We start from the raw sequence: 22444 nt of genomic DNA on the forward strand, positions 1-22444 counted from the left end.
TGGGGTTTGTTTGGTTAGCGAGTTTAACCAATGTTTATTTGATAAGTAGAAATATCCACTATTGTCTGCCTTGCAGAGATCAAGCTAGACTGACGGGATTACAATGTGGTAATTACAGGCACAATTGAAATACGCTTGAAACTGATTAGTATCGGATGTTAGAGTTTGTACTCTAAATCGTACAAAAAATTGGTAAATTGCCTCAGACTACTAGGTTCCCCAGGTTTTTTAGTTTAGGATGAGCAGGATGGAAGGGGGCCATGGCGCTGAAACAACTATGCATAAACTGTTGTTTTTGTTTAACTCTATTTATCACTGCTATGTCAGACAGTAGCTGCAATCTGACCATCAAAGCTCGGATGGTCACTACGAAATCCAAACTGATAGATATTCTTTATCAGTGTCCACATTACATAGTAGTGAATAAGATTCCATTATGTTATTCCCAGCCAGTCTCATCATCATCCCGGTCTGATGGAAGTAGACCATCGACAATAGAGGATTTAATAAGAAGAGATCATCCAGAACTCTTCAACAAGCATATGGATGACCCTTTCTGCTCGCCTAAACTGGTTCATAGGTTAGACTATCAGACATCTGGAGCTATGATCTTGGCGACAAGTAAAACAGCAGCAAGGATGTTTGCTAGAGGTCTTCAGCAGGGGGGCAACAAGGGATATTCACTGAAGAAAACCGTAAGTTCGCTAATTTGTTTCCTACGAAGAGTGAGATTTACAACTTGTCGCTTTAACTAACTATTCTGTGTAGTATATAGCCATATTAGATCTACCGTTTAGTGAGATTATAAAGGTTAAAAATCAACCTGGTATCTTACACTGGGATAGTAGTAAAGCTAATCTCTCGAGTGGCACAATTGAAAGTAAAATTGATGAGAAGCCGGCATTGACAAGATTTCAGGTATTCCCATCCAGCATGTCCACTACCTTTTGCACGTTTCAACTTTTAACGGGTCGAAAACACCAGCTTCGACGTCATGCGAGCGAAGTCCTTGGTGCACCTATTCTTGGTGACACTCGGTATTATAAAAATCGGCCTGAAGTTTTCGAGCAAGTGCCAATAGCTTTGCACTCTTATCGTCTGGATATCAAAGTAAGTATTGGTAATTATTAATGTTGAGCAGGGATGGGTTCCAGGCTATACTGGAGTTCCGAACTTCCTTTCGCTAAGTCGAAACATTTGACACTAAACTATTCTCTAGACCAAATCAACTTGGAGATCAGTATTGGCGCCCATTAAATGGGAGCACCGTTTATGGAAGGGACATATTGACGATCAGGGTTTCTCATTATTGCATGTATGAGTTTGGGCTTGCAGATCGGATGCAAAGATCCCTCCTACTTATATGTCTATATGAAGGATATAGATATATTAGATTAGTTAATCATGAGTCATTATGTAGCCTTTTTTGTAAAAGCTGATGAGGAGTTTGTTCTGTTAGCTCTGGGAGTATGCTCAGTATTATAAAATCAAGTAAAGAGTAGATGAGATGTTTGTTAATCGCCTGTTCACTAAAAACGTCAAGAATATCGGCGAGTTCCTCATAAGGATTTGATCCCAGTAATAAGGGTCGCAATCGATCTGGGATATTGTGAATTATGGACTCAATCGCCTGATTGTGAAGCTCAATCTGTTCTTCTGTTGTGGGGACAGTTCTAGGAGGACCCATATTTCCGTTATTGGGGAACAGGTTTTGACGTACTGACTTCAAAATTCGAGTTATCATCATTTCATTGCAGACATATTTTTTAAGATAGTATGATGTAGCACGTGAGAACATGTCTGACAGCACCTGGCTTCGGGATAATAATAAGGAGGCAGCTGCCAAAGAGGATGAAAGTAGCGGATTTCTTTGATTGATATGAGATATGTTTGATAAAAGCCCCCAAATCTTCCTATCGGTGAGAGGGGTAAAAGCATGAATCTTTCCCAAGGCACCTGTAGAATTTGGTAGCTTGTTGATTGGATCTCGTTCACTGTCGTTGACATTACTACTATCATTTTTGGAGGAAGCGAATGATATTAAAAATGCCAAGATCTTACCCACAGATGCCAACATTGAGGCGGAGGATCTAACAACCTGGCCATAAAGATTCGCAACCTGGCTAGTGATCGGCTGTCTGAAGTCACTTTCCATTGGTGGAACAAGAGAGTTCTTGTTTTCATCATACATTTCTGCGCTCTCTTTCATGTTACCAGGTCCTCTGAGTGCATTCACTTTACTTGGCAGCAGCTTCACAATTATGTCGTCAATCATCCACGGCTCGGACAACTTTTCCACAGCATTTTTCAGAACAATGTCATTGACTATCGAAGAGACTAATGCTCTTGAAGGAGAAGAGTGGATAGAGTCGTCGTCCAGTATTACGGACGTTATTCCCTTGGCTAGCAATTTCAAAAAAAGTTGTTCATTCTCTGCACTTTCAAGTCCCCTATGTGGACGAAGTCTTAAAAAAGAAGCTTCAAGTGATTCACTTTCCGGATCTATTATTCCTGACCTTCTCCGGTCTTTTACCAGTCTATAATCGTGTATATGACAATCTAACAGGTACGGTATGGCGTCAAGCAGTACTGTCTCTGAATCCAGCTACTAATGTTAGTGCATCCATGTTGAGATAATAAACCACTATAGCTCACCTCCAATAAACGTCTCTCCAAAAGTCTAGTTATCTTGCTAATAACATTTGTGATTTCTAGTACCAACTGTGTGTCATCAGAAATGTTTGAGTACCAAGACTGAACAAATTGACGCAGAACAAGCCCTATTAATGCACATAGTTCTTGATTCACGCCGTCTGATTTACTCATTTGAGGAAGAATCGTAAACCACTCTTCGTCCTTGTCTACATCTGCTAAGAATATCCTACGAATCAATTGGTCTGCCATCTATGAGAATAGTTTGACTAAACAGTTAGGTTGAATGTGGTTTTTCTCGCTAGGGGTCAGAGTGGGGTATCTACTTTAGGATAATGCTTGGTAGATCAGTTTTAAGAAATAAACAAGATCTGTTTTGAACTTCAACTCGCTAGCCACTTTAAGCTTTTCATTTCCTGGAATTCCACCTCACTTCTCTTCCCAACGAAATATATTTATCTCTGAAATTAATTGTAAAACAATGGAATTCCGTTGAATTTTGTAACGTGTATCTAGCGTTTAGTAGCATTTATGCATGTCAAACAGACTGGTTTGTAGACGTCTACACATCGGCATAGCCTAACTCACACAGTTGGAGTAGTAGTTTATATTTACAGAAGAACTCTTAGGTTTTTGGTTCTAAATTGATAGTTCTTATTAAGGGGAACACCTCTTTTATGAGTTTGAATCCGGATCCCAGGTTTTGGGAGGAGGAATAGAAATAGTGTGTTTGAGTTGGTTCCAGAGGCATTTGGAGATTGATAGTCAGAGTCTGGTTGGAACCTTTTTTGGCTCAACCTTCCTTTAGGCATGTCTTTCAACGGCTATGACTACGTGGACCCTAACGGACGGAGCCAACCTTATCAAAGTCAGGCTGGTCGAAGTCATTCTTCTGGTGGTGCCAATTCAAGTGTCGACTCCTTCTCAAATAACTATCTGCGAAATCCGCGGGCTGACCATCAACAAAACCAGCCGGAATATTTTTATGTGACAGATAATAGTGAGACGACCTTTAATGGACTGTTAAATGATGTGCATCCAATTCCTCAGATTTCTCAAGAAAATTCATTTTCACAACAACGACAAGGATTTCAACAGCTGTATGAGAATCATTACGAGCAACATTACCAGCAACAAGTTGGACGCCAGTATCAACAACAGAGCCGCCAGGAGCCTTATTTAGAGCAGGTAAACTCCGAGATACAGAGTTTGCCACAATTTCAGTCTATCCCTGTATCTAGCCATCAACCTCAATCGGTTGCACACCAGCAGCCCACATTTCAAATTCCATCTGAAATTCAACGAGTTGAGTATCATCAGAATCCTTTGCCTCCTCAGGAATCCATCCTTCAGGTCCATAAATCAGAGCGATATGGTCGACCTGGTACATCTCAGATATATGAAGAACAGGGCCCCGAGGGATATGAAACACTCAGGGGCTATCAACAACCAGATCATGGGTTACGCTCTGTCGCCAGTCCAGTTACGAACCTCAACAACTCAGAAGTTCACCCGTCTTATCAAAGACAGTTTAATGACCACCATCAGACTCTGATTCCTAATTCTTCATTGACCGTTGACTGGCCAGTAAATGCCGTGCCCGAGAAGACGCAGACTAGTTCAATTCAAGCCATTGATCTTATCTCGAAGACCGAGGCTAAAGACAATGGTAATCCAATTCATAGATCTGTTTTCACTGCAAGCGCTAACGAAAAGCCTGTGAATTTAGATAATAACAGTGGATCAACCAACCTTCTCGGTACTAAGAATGCTGAACAGAAGACCATCGAGCATGATGGAAACGTTCCAAAGAAGGGACACAGTTGGCGGTCAGTTGAGCGTCCGCATAATCTGGCTGATGTGTTAAAAATGGCACCGCTTGTTGATGTTATTTCATCACCTATGAGTAAGTAAGGAGTCTGCCTGTGTGTTTTCAAATCTCAACTAACTCTTATCAACAGCCTCCGGATTATTACAATTGCCAAGAGTTTCACAAGTAGAAAGGACGGAAGTTGCTCAAAAGCCTGTTAATGTGGACCCCGACTCACATCTGAGAATTATCAAGAAAGTTAAAAAATACTTTAGGGGGTAGGTACTACTGTGGAGAAGTGATATTTCTATATGCTAACTAGATAGAAACCTGGAACCTAGTGGTGAATTACAATTAGGCCCGTTAGCTAAGGCAGTATGGGAAGGACTAAGAATGGAGGCAGGTAAGTATAAATGAAATTTCTAAATACTGTGGACAAGATTCTAATACAACAGATAATGTACAGGTAAAATATTTGGCCGAAAGAGAGCGACAGAATAAGGTTGCAACGACGATATCTGACGATGACTTCGATGAGTTCGCAATCGTGGGAAAGCCAAATATAGTAGAATCCAAAGTTGATATAGTAGAACCGTTTTCTGACCAATCTCTAAGTCTCTCTCAGCGAGCACCATTACACAACAGGCTATCATCACCTTCATCGAAGCAAGTATTAAGCCAGTCGTTGAGTCTGCGACAAGGGCCGGAGTCTTCAGTGGGCTCTACTGCGGTGCCTATCGTACCAGCTATGACGGCTCCATCGAAAGAGGAGAGGGTAGAAGGTTATCAAAAGTATTTCGTTTCTGTCACGTCAGTGGTTGCTCATGGGTTATTGGATGATAACCATGAAGCGGTGAAGAGGGGTTTTATGGAGTATTCATTGTATCGAAGAGGTTACGGACCAACCTACCATACTCTTACCCTGAAGACCATTGCAAACCTCGAACGATGTATCAAAAATATTTCTGCTGAATGGATAGAGGACCACATTAATGAGAACTCTATGAAAACGTTATATGAAGTCTTAGTTCAAGGGCTTGTTCACGTAAGCAGTAATATTGTTCTTGTTGAAGAAATGGGATCAATTGATAATAAGACCAGTATTCTCTCTGAACAAGATCCACTGGTTATTGGTACTAATATGCTTTCTGCAATTGAAAAGGGACTCAAATGTTCAAAGCTTCTTATCAATATTTATTCCAAGCGCTTAAAAAATCCTAAATATTCTCCAGAAGGGCCCCTCTCAGATATTGCAACTTTTCTCGAAGATTTATCGATAAATTTGATGCTTCGGTTATCTCAGGAGAAAATCTTGGACAAATCGACGTTGAGTCAAAAAGAGTATGATATGATAGTGAACAATCAGGTGCTTTTAGAAGGAACTCACAAAGATTTGAGAGAAATATTCCATTCCATTGACAGCTACCTCAGGCACAGCGTATTACCTGAGAAGTCGGTGATCAAAATTGAAGACATAGCAGCAAAGTTCTATTTTGTGGACCCAGTGACTAAGACTAAGTCTATTTCTGGAGGAGCCGTGTTCCGTGAAAGTTCTATCGAGGCTATGAGGAAAATATGTATGGAGCTTATTTTGACTATTTTCACATCCTATCCGAAGGAACGGACAAATATTCTGACAAAACTACTACGTTCTTATGCTCACCTTCCCGACACGAAAATTAAATCCAAGCCGTATCAGCTTGATGGTGGTCTTGGTACGATAGAGTCACCCAGCGCTATGTTTATGAGAATGGTCCATATAAGTGGAATGACTATCCCACATGACTCATCTGATGATCTAACTGAGTCCACTGATGATCCTTTGGGCAAGCACGGGCATACAGCATCGGCTAGCTCGAATGCAATTAACATTTCCCAAAGCGTTGGAGGTTATATAATATCTTTTTTGATAAAAAAGGTTTTGCCAGACAAAGGAGAACCAAAAGCATCAAAAGAAGAGCCCTATAAAGAGCTTTTCCAGCTTTTGACAACAGATTTCTTGACTGTCCTTGGACATTCAAATTGGCCAGCTGCAGAAATCATGGTTACAATTATTCTCGTTACATTGCTTCCTTACACGACCTCAGAGGTTGCTTATTCTGCTAACTTTGCTTTTGAAGTGCTGGGAATGATTGCTCCCTATCTATACAAAGTGAAGATAATTTCAGAAAATTTAAGACATCTGGAATCTCAAGAGGTCAAGATTTCCATTTTGCCCCCCATAAATGTTAATGTGAGTCAAGTCAAAGGTATCCTGGACGATATGGAGATTGTTTTAGCCCCTCAGGTTTCCAGTACTCATTCCAACTCATATTCTTATCTGTCTAGTTTGTTTTTGTTTGAAATATTGTCCTTGTGCAAAGCTGACAATGTTGCTGAAGAGATTAAGGAGCTCTGTTTGAGATTTGTTGACAACTGCGAATCAAATGGAGCATATGGGCAGATAACACTTGTTCCCATGCATAACTCAAGTCATGGCGACGTCACTACCAGTTATAGCAGGTTACTGACACTGCGACCAATTGCACTCTACTATGACATTATTGTTCGTAATGTCATTGATACTATTTGCATAAGCAAAAAGACGACTATTAGGACCAAAGCGTTTTCTGTCTTGAAAGGGCTACGTAGAGAAGATTCCGAATTACTATCGAACCAATCATTGATGGACTCAGTCCAGCGCTTGTTGGGTCCAAGTGAATCTACCTCGATTCGCGATGGCGCTTTGGAAGTGTTTGGCGACCAAGTTCTATTACAGCCTGAAGATGCAGGTGAAAAGTATAAAACCATATGTCACTTGTGCAATGACCCTACAGCCGGAATCTCACTTAAGAAAAGGGCGATTGATTATTGTAGTCGGTTATTGACATTAACGCAAGACCAAGAAATAAAAGTGGGAATTATTTGCTGTTTCTGCCTAGGTCTTAAGGATGATGATCAGAGCATCATTGATACAATGATGTCTACTCTGACTAGACATCTATTCCCGCGCGATCTTGAATCTCCGAAAGATCATTTGCAAGTGAACTTTCTATTAGAATTCAATAGCTCTGACAATGGTCGGGATCGCACAGAATTTTTAGAATTGGCGATCAGTAAGATACTTGGACCCGGATCGCAGCGTACGCCTGAGCTAAACAAATCTGCCCAGAAGCTCGTGGACACTTTATTTGAGAGGGAACATCAAAACTATAGTCAAGCATTGGGAGATGGGAATAAACAGTATTCCTCAAGTTTTTTGAAATTGATAGGAATATTTGCGAAGGCAGATGGAACTCTGGTGAGCGCCGACCAACTTTCCAGCTTACTATCTTTGTTGCAGGACAGTTCTCTAGACGTCTCTGTTGATACAGTTTCCGAGACCATGGCAATCTTAAGATACGGTTTAAATACAAAGAAAGTTATGGACAGATCCTTTTTAAGCAAATTCCAAGAATATCTCAAGATACAACTCACTAGTCATAAACGGCCATCTGATATGATTCATATTGCAGTGTGTCTAAGCATCAGCAGCAACCTGATGGGGAACACGGATCGGATTTGGCTTTTTTTGGCAAACTCATTCCAGAATCTCAAGAAATTCGAGCGCAATATTCAGTTATTTGCGAAGAGCGAGAAGAATATGCAGCAGTATAGACTGATTGCTAGAATCGTTAGTAATCTCACCCGTTACTGCCCTTTGGATAAAAGTTATGTGGAAAAAGCATCTCCGTCAAAGGGTCAATACAGCACAATGTCGGAACTTGTTGTAGGTCATTATTTGATACCATTTGTGAAGCCTGCAGTTGATATTTCAATTAGAAAGGTTGCTCTCCGTGCTATAGGAACCATACTGATTGGCGAACCGGGAATTTTTACCAAAATTCGTGACGTGAAACTGTTGTACGATAGAGTAATGCTTTCGAACAGTAAATATGAGATTGACCATGAAGATTTCTTCGAAAAGAACTCTGCTGAGGTTCGATACCTAGACGAAAAATTACTTGTTCTCAAAACGATAGACGAACTTCTGAGATTGGAAGAAGAAGCAGCTAATTTGAAGTTGATTGAGAGGGCCCGAGATAACAACAAATCCTCTAGTAAGGATAAGGCAGTGATTGATTTAGATAGTTTGCAGGGTCGGGCGCAGAATACGTTTCGAGATGCAGCCACTTCGAGCATTATTCAAGCTTACTTAGATTGTATCCTCAAGGCTTCACTTTCCACAGATCCAGAGTATTCACAGTGGGCTGCTGAGACGTTGTCAGCTTCGATTCGGCAAAATTTCGCTGATCCTAATCGGTCAGCTAAAGTTATTGTTGCATTGGAAGCAAGTAGCTCGCGACAAGTGGTTCATGGAGCAAAATTAGCACACGAGAGGATACATGAAAAGTTTCAATCCCGGGTAGAACAGATCTATGCTGAGGGTATCAAGTTGGCGGCACGTTGCCATCGAAATGTCCCTGGAAGGTTTCTTGGACGGTTTAACAACAACGGAACTGTTGGGCCGTTCCGTATAATTTGGTCAATATTGAAGGAGAAAAAAGGTAGACGGGGATTTTTAGATAGTCTGATGAGAAAGATAGTGATAAATTGGGAGAAGGATGGCGACCCAGTCAGAGATTTAGCTTTTTTAAAAGAAAATTTGAACTACGCAACATTTGTTTGTTACGGTCTGGCTGATCTGGTTTTTGCAGAAGGAGAGGAAGTTTTACGAATTATTGTTGAAGTTAATCATATCTTGTCGACCATGGGTGCTGATTTTGCAGTTGCAATCACTGCTTTGTATGATTCTGGTCAAGGTGATAAGGTTAGTGACGAAAGATGGAATTGCTTGGGCGAAGCCGCATGTTTGTTCTTATTGTTGGTTAGATTCAGGGAGTTTTTAAAGATAGCTTATGATATCCCTGAAAGCAAAGTCAAAGATTACACGGAGAAAAAGGGCTCAAGAGACTTCAAAATTGAGTTACGAGAAGATTTTGAGTTAGATATTGATGCACTTGTTGCTAGCAGAGTTGAAGTCATGTCGAGAAAGGAGAATTTATTATTAATCTGGCAGTTGTTGATTGAAGTCGAAGGAGATAGTACTAGCGCTGATATTATAGAATGGATACAAGGAAAATTGGATGACGATGTGAAAATAAAAATGAAAGCTGTAATATCGCCGTCAACGTCTCCGGTAAAGAAAAGAGGTGCTAGTCAATCACCTTCTAAAAGGCGAAAACCTGTGTCTTTCAGTGACCATGTCGTGGACTGCGAAGAGAGTTCGTCACCCAAAAAGAAGATACGTTTTTAGTCTGTAGATTTTTGTTATGAATTATTTATTGTTTTAAAACAGAGTTCTCGCTTGTTGCTCTGCCATATCGGATGAGCGGGGAAATTAACGGGAAAGCAATGCTTGTGTCAGAATTGACTAATCGGCTCTGAAGGGGGGTGTTGGTCACGGTTAGCGGTCAGCATATATTGACGGCTTCCTCCAAAGAATTACAGATCGGGATTCTCAGGACAGATGTGTTGACCAGGCTGTATGAACCATCTCAGTTCGCCTACACATAAGGGATTTGTATTTTTTTTCTTTGGTTTAGTGATCATGTACAGCAGAGTTGGTACTTATGTATCTAAATTATCAGCCAAGATCATGACGATTCTATAAGCCTGGCAATATTTTCTTAGCAAGCTTGCTGGGAGATGCCTAGGGAATGATTTCAGCTATTCATATTGACCCCCAAGACATGGTCTGGATATTAAATAGAGAAGACACACCTTAATTTTGTCAAACATAGCTGTGAATTCTGGAATTACCATACGTCACATTATAGTACAACATTTGTGAATGGCATGAGCCATTGCATCTTTCAGCAGGCACTCCTACCGCCCAGCTCAAAGTACCGCCTAAATTATACAAAGACATAATTCAAAGTTCATGCATTCCTTGAGCTTAACGCGCTTCTCTAAATTTAATCGAAGGATTTGTCCTCGTCCATAGAATGGGCAAGCCCCTCCTTGAATCGCTTCTGGGCTTCGCAACGCTTGAATTACTGGGGCCACTAGGTAAAGCCTTAGTTTGACTGTGTCCATTGGCGTTCGGCTTATTTACTTTGGTACTGTGAGGAACTAGTGTTAGCTCTACACCTGTGTCATTGACGGTGTACAGAACTTTCATCTTACGCCATGGACCTTTGGAGTCATCAGCTTCTTCAGCAAATTTATGAGCAGTTTCTTCAGGAATAAAGTCAGCAAAAAGTTGCTTTCTTGACAACTCACCACTAGGATATCGGCTCCTGTGAATCGCAGTGCGCGCTCTCGTTGCAACTTCTGTTGATGAGAATGTGACAAAACAGTGAGTTTTTAGTTTATCCATCCAGAAATATGATGCTGATTCTTCAGCAACACCCTCAACATACTCCTGAAATGCTGAGGATACTAATGGTCTCGAGAGGTTGCTCACATAAAGCGTGTTCGTCGCTGGGTGAATGGCTGCTCCATGGCTTCGCGCCTTTTTAGGAGCAGGCGCAGATGTATCATCTAGAGTCGGAGATGAAGCCCTTTTAAAGGAGTTTAGCTGTTCTGCATCAGTGCTTGTAGTTTCTGGTATACCAGTATCTTCTGCCTGTTCTCCATTGGCCAACGCACTCAAAGACTCTTCACCATTCGAACCGCTCTTAGAAAGTTTTGTGTCATCGTTGGGATCGTTTTTCTCAGCATCCGTTGCACTGGGGTCTTCGGTTCCATTTGCTGCAATTTCTGGCTCCTGCTCATCTTGGTTCTCACGCGCGCTGAGTGTTGGTGTTTCGGTTTCAACTGCCCTGTCATCGGTCTTCTTATTTTCATTTTCATTTTCATTTTCTAACTCATCTTGTTGCACCTCACCGGTTTCTTCTTCAGTTTGCTCTACATCGCCAGCTTTGGGCTGGAGTGCTTCAGCAAGTCTATCCACCAACTGCTGCTTTAGACCAGCAGTGCTCAAACCTAAATTTTTCAATCTATTTTTTAGATCAACCACTTTAAGGTTATTTAGTTGAGAGATTTCGTCAGTCATCGTATTTTTTGATATTGGGATATAATTGTACAGTCTGTGTTATGTCTCGAAAGTCGCGTATTAACCTGGGTGGATTCCAAATAATTCTTATAAGCAAATCTATGATACTAAAGGGTCGGTGCATAGCGTAGCCCTGCATTACACGTATAGATCATCCATCATTATCAGCGAGATATAATTAAGTAAACAGTCTTTTGATCATTCAATATAAGTACGGATAATTTTTGCACGTTTTATTAACTTATCATGTCTGGTGACGCTGTAGTAGAGCTAATACAGACTCTAAAGCAGTCTAAGGGACTGATGATCATTTTGGCCCAGTTCATCCTCCCTAGGCTATACAGTGCAATCATGACCCGTAAGAGACGTGTGGCTCGAACATTGACTATACCCATATTTCTAGCGGTTGTCATCTCTATATTTACTGGAGTTGTCCAGATTATCTACACGCGGTATCTCCTCTCGTCAAGAGTGAATGTGATAAAGTTGGTTGGGGGACGGATTCAGACAGCAGGGAACGTGATAGCATCACGACTGAGGCGATTGCAAGGGGTCGATGCATCTAAATATGAATTGCTGATGTCGCGGTTTGAACAGCAACCGTTTAGGGCTTTGTACACTGTGTTTGGTCCTAGTATAGGTGAGTGTGTTTGGTGTGATTTCAAGTTGTCTAGTGAAATTTATGTTGACGAACACACTCGCTATCAGTTAATCCAGTATATTGCACCAGAAGTTCTCTGGCCCTATATTGTCAATGCGGCAGTGACCCTATTCAGTACATCGCTTTGGACTAAGGAAACACGAAACTTGCGAACCCCAGCCATTATTTGTCTGGCTCTTGCTGCGGCATACGACCTATATGGCTTCGCAACTTATTCATATACTGAAAATTCCGAACTTACCAACCCCGATTGGTTTTATTGGCGTCAGTTTATGTATCGTGGATACATCTTGTTTGCTTATAATGGGGTTATGGCTTTGTTGTATTTCCTTGCGGGCACTGGTCGCCTCTTCGACACAGAAGACCCAGTTGATACTAAGTTGATTGCCGCACGAGATTTACTAAACGATGCTGTACATAAGTCTCAGGTGGAGAATGCTCTTCGCTCCGTAGTTAGAGAGTCGGATTATTATAGGAACAAGCATAACACATATTGGAAGCACAATACTGAACTACGAAGCCAATTTGATGACGACGTCGAAGTCCAGGAGGCTAGAGATAACGGTATGGAAAGAATGAATGTGGGCCGTCGTCGAAGTGAATATCTCGCCCTGGTTAATAGCTACGCTTGAAGTTACAAACTATTTATTAATTGATATTATTACATAAACAGCACATGTAGGCATCGAGGTATTAACTCAGATACGAAATTCTGGACCATCCTGCTGAAGGTGCTCTTGATAGCTAAGCAAATTTGGTCGCAATTTTTCAAATATTTGATCATCTAAACGTTTCTGCTCGTCAGCTAACTTGGTCTTTCCAGAAGCCATATTTCTCTGAGTAAGAACTTCTCCCAACAGTAGTTTCCATATATCAGGGGCATGGCGGTATGCAAATTTCACCATTACCTCGCTATACGTCATAGACTTCGCACTGTTTGCCGGGTATTTGCCGAATATATAATAACAAGCAGTGTCAGCAAAATTCGGTGGCACATCGTCATTCCTCTTGGGCAGATAAGTCATATCAATCAATTTTTGCGACAGAAGTCCTCGTTGAACAGAATCTGTAACTATAGACTGACTTTCAAACCTCACCAAACTCCACAGTCTGGATATCGCTTGACTTTCTTCCGTTTTGCAGTAAGTATTCATGAATTCTGTGTAGGGAAGAATATTAGGGAGATAAATAGTGTCATCAGGACCCAATAGCGCAAAAGCAAATGTGATCGCAAGTGCAATAACCTCCCGATCAGGATATCGAACGAGTTGCTTCTCCCTGTCTCGTGGCTCAACAGTTAAAAAATCGCTCGCGCTTTGAATGATATCCGTATAATTGATGTAAGCTTGATAGAAATAGCCCAGAGATTGTAGGTAAATACCTTCGAGAAGTTTACAATGGTTCAAATACAATTTGTTATCCGGATTATCGCTGTCGAACTTGGGGTACAATGAGTCGATTATATCAGGGGTCTGTTGCAGAAGTTTGGTGTTATTGGGAATAAATCTTGACAAACATTGCAGCCATCTTATCGCAAATCCTAACTGGAGTGGTAAAGAATCTAACGGGTAAGATTTATCAGGATCGTATAGATGCTTATAATGGCCAGCAAGTTTATCAAATCCCTCAGCCGCCTTGTCAGGATATCCTCCGACCCATTTGACAATACTTTCAACATAAGTTTCCAGATTCTCAAGATTCTGGAACGGACTTTCTATTGAAAAGCCGAAATTAGCCCATGCGATCGATATTTCGAAAAATGGGTCAGAAGTTTCCGTCTGTTGTTGGTCATTTATATTGGTTGTGAATGACAAATTTAAATGTTGTTCCTTCAGAATTTTGATGATCGCTTTAAAGTTAACAAGTATATCATTCAATTTTGAATTGTTGCCAGTAGCATGAATCTGACACATCAATCTTCCTGTATAATACATGAGCAAAAGTGGTTTCAAGTCTTGTCGTGAAAGAATTGTGTGAAAAAATGGGCTTTTAACAAATGCATTTAAAAATCTCCCTGCCTCAGCAATTTTCATACCTTTGATTAATAAATATGATCGGATGATATAGCCCAAAACCAAAATTATTGGAGGTGTTGCTTTATTGATGCCCGATATTGTTTTGCTTATCAACAAATCGCCCTTATCATGTGAAGGATTGTGAGTTATCCCTCTAAATTCTACCAGGTAATTTAGTCTTTCGGCATACAATAAGTTATTTGGAAATAACTCGGCGCCTAGAAACATTAGGAGATAGAGATAATTGACGGCCAGAGGGACTTTCTTGTTTACTCGATAAATATAATTGGCCAATTCTTGGTCGCTATAATTTTGCATGTTGGGGTTATGGGCGGCATTCTGGACAGCAAATCCGAGGCTTATTTCTAACTTGATCGTTTTCTCTATACTTTCATAACTAGTTTTGAGAGAATTGGTGGCCAACTTATATTTCCCCTGCGCATGAGCAGCACGGATCTCTAGAATCCTTAATTGAATTATTTTGTCGAAGGCCTTTGCACGCGTACATAGCAAAATTCCATTATGGATTATCTTCAAAGTTTCATCTTCGGCTATGTACTTTTTAGAGCTATCGTCAATCACTAGCAGGTGTGCCAGAGATATGTGAATAGATATTTCTGTTTCCAAGCCTAAGTGCGCAGGTTCTTCCAATACACTTTTGAAAATTGCTACGGCTAAATCAACAAGCTGCTGTCGTAACTTTCCCGTATGACGACTTGCTTCCGCTACATATTCGTTAGCGACTGCTAAAAGATTGATAGTATTGCCATCTATTTTATCCATAGTAATCACATCACAACTATCAGTAGTCGTATGTATCTCGATATACGCACTTATCAGGTTCACATTGTTCCTGGGTTGGGGTATTGTACTCAATCCAAAGGTCAATTGACCCTGAATGGGTATAGTGAAACCAACCCCTGATCCCATGATAATAATAAGAAAAAAAAACAGTGCTGTTAACCGTCCATTACCGTCGCATTTCAAGTCAGAGGATTATTGTAAAATCATTTAAGTGGGTCTTTATACGTCCGCTAAATCTCGTGTGTACAGTGGAATAGTAAAGAGATCTTCTTGTCGAACATTAGGATAAGATATTTCATATTCTAAACCAAAGGTTTCAAGGCTTTGTCAAGAGGAAAAAATCAATCTACCGAGGGAAAAAGTAGAGTGTCGAAGCTAATTCAAGTGATTAGAGAGAGAACACCATGAAAAGGCTTGCTTTCGACTTACATTTTGCATTGCGAGAAGATCATCGCTGCAACAACTTGCGTATCATCATGTGATTTGGATTTCGAGGAGCCCAAAGATAACCCCTACAATAGATTGAGAGTACCAAGAAAGTATTTTTTCCTGAAAGCGGCATTCTTCAGTATGAAGGCCAGTTATATACATTATTACCGAGAGACTCTTGACTGTGAGAGCAGTCCTCTACTGACAGAGGCTTCTAGTTACCATGCTATATCTAGGACGGTTCTAATAGCCAGTCCCAAGTTATTTTTAGCCTTACTAGAATAACCTTGTGAGCTTCCAGATAATGGAAGAGTATAAAGCATTTTCCTTCCAGCTAAATCGTGATGACCCGTAACTCACAGTATATCTTAGTAATGTCAACGTTCTACTTCGTCAAGGTTTGCACAATCTTTATCTTATCGCCTCTAGCGTTGTTATCATCCAAATTGGGAAAAATACATTGCAACTTATGTGCGGCTTTGCCCCTTTTTGCAGTTTTTTTCTTTCTTCGATTTTCTTTTCCCTACACCCTAACCCTGAAAACTCACGAATATATAAGGAGCAGCCACGCCGCCCGTTGGGAGTTTTTAAAAACAAAAAACCGTGAAGACTACCCTAACCCTTTAGGTTGCAAGCTGAAAGATAATCGTTAGTGCATCAAATCAATTACACGTACTCTGTGGGAATTGATTTGATCTTACTGATTATCATTTAAATTTGCATTTATTTATTTGAAGATTTTTCCAAGAAAATCATAATTGATCTTCTATCTTCTTGTTTGATTTGAGTGATCAAGTATATCTTTGTTGTGGGCGATTTGATTGTTGTCGTATAGATTGTGACACAATAGATTACGACAAAGAGAAAGAGAAGACACCTTAGACGTTTGAATCTCTTCGTATTATTTATTTATCATAGGGTTGCATTAAGTTGTTTTACTCTATTTCATTTGTGGTTTTTTTTTATTATCGTCAAGTCGTAGATAGCTATTAGTGTTTGGGTAACCAGTGGCGTTTTTTCCAGTTGATTGATCAAAAGTTTGAGTTTACAGTTGTCTGCTGTGAACTACATCATAAATTGTCTGACTAAAAAAAAGTTTCTACTATTTTCTTGCTATCAAATTAATATACAAGATGGAGACTCTGGCAGTTCCTACCACCGCAGCACAAGCCAAGGCCTTTGTTTCGCCAACATCGCTCTCGTTTCCAGGCGCCGTTGAATCTCTAAAAGTTGAAGAACAGAAGGATATCAATGTTAAAGGGGAGGGACTTGAAGGAGATGACTCGGCATCGGGTATTGTTCCCACACTTCAAAATATTGTGGCAACAGTTAACTTGGATTGTCGATTGGATTTGAAGACAATTGCGTTACATGCACGAAATGCTGAGTACAATCCGAAGGTAGGTGACTGAACATTGAGCTGGCTTGATCTGCTTATGTCTAAAGTATCAGTGGTTTGGGCGTTGCTCAATTGCACTGGCTATGGATATATTTAGATTTTATGTGTTGTGTCTACAATACTAACTATGATAAGCGTTTTGCTGCTGTAATCATGCGTATTCGTGAGCCAAAGACCACTGCTTTGATTTTCGCATCTGGTAAGATGGTTGTGACTGGTGCGAAGAGTGAGGACGATTCTAAGTTGGCTTCCAGAAAGTATGCAAGAATCATTCAAAAGCTTGGATTTGATGCTAAGTTTACTGATTTCAAAATCCAGAACATTGTCGGAAGTTGTGACGTGAAGTTCCCAATTCGTTTAGAAGGTTTGGCCTTCAGCCACGGTACTTTCAGTAGTTATGAGCCTGAGTTGTTTCCAGGTTTGATTTACCGAATGGTTAAGCCCAAGATTGTGCTCTTGATTTTTGTGTCAGGTAAGATTGTTCTTACTGGTGCGAAGCAAAGAGAGGAAATCTATGCTGCTTTTGAAGCCATTTACCCTGTATTGAGTGAATTCCGTAAGGCTTGATCTGGCTTGTAAAAAACAAGAGAGCGTTATGAGGGGGAAGTAAGATGTGAAGAAATCCCAAAAATCAATCCAAAATTTTAATGAGAAAAATGATTCTATTTGTTTTATATTGTTTTTGTTTGTATGTATATTAAATTATTATTTATGAGAGCGCTCTGATATACATGCTTTCCTTTTTTTGTTGTATTGATTTTGTTTACACCAGGGTCGACCTTTCTGACAGATATACAAGTTGCGCATGCTTTTCCGGTGCTTGAAATTCACCTTCCCGTATCTGTACTGTAATACGAAGTGCGTGTTCGATGCCGGACATGGCAGAAGATTGTGATGATGCACAGGAACCTAACCCAAATCAGCATACTCTGGCAGCCTCCATAGTTTAGGACCTGCACTGATGGCAGATTTAAAGCTCAGTATTTTGGATGAGGTCAAATTTGAACGTAATGTTTGTATAAGAACGATTGGAAGCATTAATTTCGATCTTACTTGTGACTTTGTAATCTGCACACGTTAAAGACGACGTGATCTTGTCGTTACTTGTATATTACGTGAATCGCTTTGGCTCAGGGATTTATTTTTGGCATCGTTATTTATTTTGTTTAGTTTGTTTATTTTCATTTTCGTTTGGAAATATCAGGTCTGTTCGCTCGTAACATAACTGGAATTCGTCAGATTTTGGTCTTTACTTTTTTCATTGTTGGATAGGATATTAAGATATTTCCAATTTGTTGATTGTTTTGCCAATCAAATGGCCTAGACTTTAGGACAACAGAGCTATTTATTGACTTGTTGAATTCATAAGTTATCTCTAAAATGAGCTACTACTATAGCCCGGAAGACAGACTGTCAGACAACAATATACCTTTGCAAAATCGACCCTTTCATAGGACAACTCAAAATAGCTATTCACATGAGATTGATTACGACGAGAGCACAGACCCTTTTAACGGAATAGCTTCTGATGTCCCACCGCCTCCACCTCCTCATGACTCACCGAATCGAATGAATCATAACCCCGAGCCTTCGGATTCATTTAATTTCGAAAACTACTATGATGGTTTAGAGGGAGATGATGTTTCACGGAGTAGGGACGGAATAGGTCGTAAGGGAGCTCCTATCATTACGTCTCCGGATGCACCACCTCCGCCTCCGAAAGACCCACGGTATAGTCGTTACAGCCGACTCAGTAGACAGAGCAGTATAATAAATCAAGACGAGGATGCATATACCAGTATGGGTGTACTTGAAAACTCCATGTCACATGCTAATAATAGTAACGACCTGATATTCGACTATGACGAGGCTAGTCCAGCCAGAAAACTCGATAGATCTCTTTCCAGGCTGAACAGAAGCTACACCAACAACAATGTTACGAATGACCCTTTCTTTTATGATGGTAATTACGATCCTAATAAACCTCCGCCACCACCCCCCAGGGATGACGACTATTACGACGCACGCAATAGGTTCGCGCGTTCTAGCCGAGCAATGGGCCCTCCTGTGCTATATGAAGATGACGAAGAAGATGACAGATATATCAGCCAGAGGGGCCAGATGCGAGAACGATCTGATTCAGCGGCAGGTCTCATGAACCGCACAGCTGTTCGACAGCGAATCCACAAGATTAAATGGCTCAAACTGCCATGGTTCTGTTGGACTGTCAGCATTATTCAAATAGGTGTGTTCATAGCCGAGTTAGTGAAAATGGGCTCGTTAACAGGATCACCTATTCAAACCCAACCATCCTTCAATCCCATGGTGGGCCCTTCGTCCTACATCATGATAAACATGGGTGCTCGTTTCACTCCTTGCATGCATTTTATCAATAACCTGACTGACGTAACTGGCCTAGCGTACCCATGTCCAAACTCAACTTCAACGGACACAAATGTTTGTTCCTTAAGTGAGCTCTGTGGTATGGGGGGCCTGCCGCCTCCACCACAAGCTCCAGACCAGTGGTGGAGATTCATCACTCCTATATTTTTGCACGCTGGATTTGTACACATAGGTTTCAACCTCTTATTGCAGCTGAAACTGGGAACTGAGCTGGAGAGGGAAATTGGAATTGTACGATTCTTCATAGTATACTTTGCATCGGGTATTGCAGGATTTGTACTAGGTGGTAACTTCACACCAGATGGCATTGCCAGTACAGGAGCAAGTGGATCCCTCTTTGGAGTAATTGCCATTGATTTGCTTGACCTGCTGTTTAACTGGCAACTTTACGCCTCCCCTAAAAGAAATCTTGCCATTCACATTGGCGAGATAATTGTGAGTTTTGTCCTTGGACTGCTACCCGGACTGGATAATTTCTCGCATATCGGAGGTTTTTGTATGGGCATCCTGACCGGTACAGCGATTTTGAGATCTCCATTAAAAATACGGCTCAGTTCAGGATTTGCCATCAACCCCCAGGAGGGAGCTAAGCTTCGAGCGTCTTCATTTGACTGGAGACATCCAAAAGATCATTTCAGGGGCCGATCAAGGTCTTGGTACCTCTGGGTGCTAGTACGCATGGCTTGTATTGTACTTGCTATAGTCTACTTCGTGACTCTTATAAGGCAATTCCGCGATGGTGGTGGACATTGCAGCTGGTGCAAGTATCTTTCTTGCCTACCTGTGCATGGTTGGTGCGATGATGGCAACATTACCACCAGTTAATAGATCTGTATATATCTACATACTTTATTGCTACTGCACATTTGTCTTGCACCGGGTTCTGGGTCAGTTAACTCTTGGCTCTTAGACCCGGCTCAAACTCAGTTGCTCTACGTGCCAGATAATCTATACCCACTTACTAGATTAGAGTCGGCGAAAGGTTCCAAGAGGCTTTTTTTTTCGAAGGAACTCAATAGCCAGAGCCTATCTAGCCTGTATGGTGTATAGTCTATGTAGTCTATTTACAACCCCCGTCACCCCCGCCAGTACTCAAGGTTGAGAGCGCATATTGGAACTCCGACCACTCCGACTTTGGCCAATCTATATGAATTTTTCCATACATCCAGTGGTTAAAACCAGACCAGTATCTAGTGATCCAGAACTCCCTTTAGATCTATTTCAGAGAAGCTGTGTGCTGAAGACAGCTGGGGCGGGGCCAATTTTCTCTCAATGTCCAAGCGGCGCCCCGCAATATGCATATAACAAATCAACGCAGACAGGTAGCAGACCGAAGTTAGCCAGGAATTTCCAGAGAAAACTAACCCCCGCCTAAGGGAATAGTGGACCAGAATCTACTGTTTATAAGAAAGTTTAGAAAATGTAAAATCAAATTCAAATACAATCAAGTCATATATATATATATATATATATCGAAAGTCTAGTACGCGGAGTATGCCAGCCAATGCCGAAATTTGTACTAACAAGTTAAGTGTATGCTAATATATTTTTGTCAGTTACCCCACGCGGTTCCAGATCACACTATTCGTTTAATCATATGCCGATTCCACCCCACCCCCGCCGCTATACATTGTACACAAAACATTCCACTTATTAGCAACAGGACCCCCACCTCTCAGAAACGCACATATATGGTATCTGCAGTCAGATATTGAACCCCACGAAAGTCGTCGTGGGGGGTAGTACGAAATTTCGGGGTATTTAAATGTCAAGATTCACCCCCTCTTTTGTGAAGTTTAATCTCACTATTTTCCCCCAAAAGGTTCCCATTTAACACACTTGTTTTTCTAATCACTCAATAATGACTGCTTCTGCCCCCGCTCCTGGTGTCTATACTCCAGTTCCTACATTTTTCAAATCTGGCTCTAAGGGCAAATATGAGCTCGACATTGATACTCAAGTCAAGCATGCTGCATTCTTAGCTGAAAATGGTATCAAGGGTGTTGTTTTACTCGGATCTACTGGTGAAATGATCCATTTGACTCGTGAGGAGAGAATCGAGCTTATTGCTGGTGTTAAGAAGGGTTTGACTGAACTCGGACATACCAAATTCGAGATTTATGCTGGTGTTGCTCACAACGGTATTCAAGACACTATTGACGAGATTGAGGCTGTTAAGAAGGCTGGTGCCACTTATGCTATGGCTCTCGCTCCTAACTACTTTGCCCCTGCTTCTACCCAAGCTTCTATCATTGAATGGTTCACTGAGGTGGCCAACGCCTCTGCTCTACCCATTGTCATCTACTATTTCCCTGGTGTCTCTAATGGTTTGCTCATTACCCCAGACACCCTGGCTGAGTTGTCTGCACACCCTAACATTGTTGGTGTCAAGCTTTCGCATGGTGATCTCTCCCACTATGCCCAATTGGCTCTTAACCCTAAGGTCCAAGCTAACGACTTCACAACCTTTACTGGTCTTGGACAAGTCTTGCTTCCTGCTATCTCTGTTGGTATCAGTGCCACCATCGATGCCATCTCCAGTGCTTACCCCAAGTCTGTTGTCAAGCTCTTCAACCTCGCCCTTGAGGGAAAGACTAAAGAGGCCCAAAAAATTCAATACCTCGTTTCTAGAGCTGAAGAAATTATTGTTGCCAAGGGTCCTGTTGGAACTAAGTATGCTGTTGCCAAAGCTCTTGGTTATTCCAAGCAAGCTCAACTTGGTAGACCCCCTCTCAGTGAACCCCTTACTACTGCTCAAATTGAGAGATTCGAGCCTGAATTAGAGGCTCTTGCTGCACTTGAAAAGTCCTTGTAAAAAGGATTACGACATGTAAATGACCCATATATATCTGTGATGCTTTTGTTTTGTTATAAAGGGTAGAAAATGTATATTTTGATGAATTATTTATCTGTTCCTGCACTGATAGGTACATAAGTATTGTTCGCTTCCAGCGGCTGAGATACTATCTATCTTGGGAAATATGTTTTGATTCCAACGAATGACCTTTTTTTAAAGTCAATTATGAGAAGTAACTGCTATGTTCGTTGGAGTAGTCATGCCGAGTGATATTCCATGCAGGGTCCACCGTTCTTATCACGAAGCCCAGGCCCGGAATAACTAAAGTCCAGCATTCAGCCTCCAGATGTACCCAAAACTAGCAAAATAAGGTTCAAGGTACCATTACAGGCACATAATAAATACCTCATCGGTTAGTGCTTTACCGTAAGGGTCACCGATAAGGTAGTTTGAAGT

General features: G+C 41.1%; 8 protein-coding genes across 8 annotated transcripts; 6 read left to right on the forward strand and 2 right to left on the reverse strand.

Moving 5' to 3' along the window:
- Positions 1 to 1402: 1402 nt before the first annotated feature.
- On the reverse strand, positions 1403 to 2275 carry AWJ20_3007 (uncharacterized protein; the record flags this gene model as incomplete). Its single annotated transcript, XM_018879995.1, has 1 exon — positions 1403 to 2275. The coding sequence occupies one exon, from the start codon at positions 2273 to 2275 to the stop codon at positions 1403 to 1405; it is 873 nt and encodes a 290-aa protein (XP_018737857.1).
- Positions 2276 to 5210: 2935 nt separating this feature from the next.
- Positions 5211 to 9737, forward strand: AWJ20_3008 (uncharacterized protein; the record flags this gene model as incomplete). The annotated part of the gene is made up of 1 exon (XM_018879996.1): positions 5211 to 9737. One exon carries the CDS (start codon positions 5211 to 5213, stop codon positions 9735 to 9737), a length of 4527 nt encoding a protein of 1508 aa, XP_018737858.1.
- Positions 9738 to 10379: 642 nt separating this feature from the next.
- On the reverse strand, positions 10380 to 11480 carry AWJ20_3009 (uncharacterized protein; the record flags this gene model as incomplete). The annotated part of the gene is made up of 1 exon (XM_018879997.1): positions 10380 to 11480. The coding sequence occupies one exon, from the start codon at positions 11478 to 11480 to the stop codon at positions 10380 to 10382; it is 1101 nt and encodes a 366-aa protein (XP_018737859.1).
- Positions 11481 to 11831: 351 nt separating this feature from the next.
- Positions 11832 to 12773, forward strand: AWJ20_3010 (uncharacterized protein; the record flags this gene model as incomplete). The annotated part of the gene is made up of 1 exon (XM_018879999.1): positions 11832 to 12773. One exon carries the CDS (start codon positions 11832 to 11834, stop codon positions 12771 to 12773), a length of 942 nt encoding a protein of 313 aa, XP_018737860.1.
- Positions 12774 to 16522: 3749 nt separating this feature from the next.
- Positions 16523 to 16801, forward strand: SPT15 (TATA-binding protein; the record flags this gene model as incomplete). Its single annotated transcript, XM_018880000.1, has 1 exon — positions 16523 to 16801. The coding sequence occupies one exon, from the start codon at positions 16523 to 16525 to the stop codon at positions 16799 to 16801; it is 279 nt and encodes a 92-aa protein (XP_018737861.1).
- A 140-nt stretch (positions 16802 to 16941) lies between these two features.
- Positions 16942 to 17355, forward strand: SPT15 (TATA-binding protein; the record flags this gene model as incomplete). The annotated part of the gene is made up of 1 exon (XM_018880001.1): positions 16942 to 17355. The coding sequence occupies one exon, from the start codon at positions 16942 to 16944 to the stop codon at positions 17353 to 17355; it is 414 nt and encodes a 137-aa protein (XP_018737862.1).
- Positions 17356 to 18168: 813 nt separating this feature from the next.
- On the forward strand, positions 18169 to 20016 carry AWJ20_3013 (uncharacterized protein; the record flags this gene model as incomplete). Its single annotated transcript, XM_018880002.1, has 1 exon — positions 18169 to 20016. The coding sequence occupies one exon, from the start codon at positions 18169 to 18171 to the stop codon at positions 20014 to 20016; it is 1848 nt and encodes a 615-aa protein (XP_018737863.1).
- Positions 20017 to 21052: 1036 nt separating this feature from the next.
- On the forward strand, positions 21053 to 22006 carry AWJ20_3014 (uncharacterized protein; the record flags this gene model as incomplete). Its single annotated transcript, XM_018880003.1, has 1 exon — positions 21053 to 22006. The coding sequence occupies one exon, from the start codon at positions 21053 to 21055 to the stop codon at positions 22004 to 22006; it is 954 nt and encodes a 317-aa protein (XP_018737864.1).
- Between the last annotated feature and the right edge of the window lie 438 nt (positions 22007 to 22444).

Source organism: Sugiyamaella lignohabitans, chromosome B (assembly GCF_001640025.1).
Source record: "Sugiyamaella lignohabitans strain CBS 10342 chromosome B, complete sequence".
In the NCBI taxonomy this organism is placed as follows: Eukaryota; Fungi; Ascomycota; class Dipodascomycetes; order Dipodascales; family Trichomonascaceae; genus Sugiyamaella; species Sugiyamaella lignohabitans.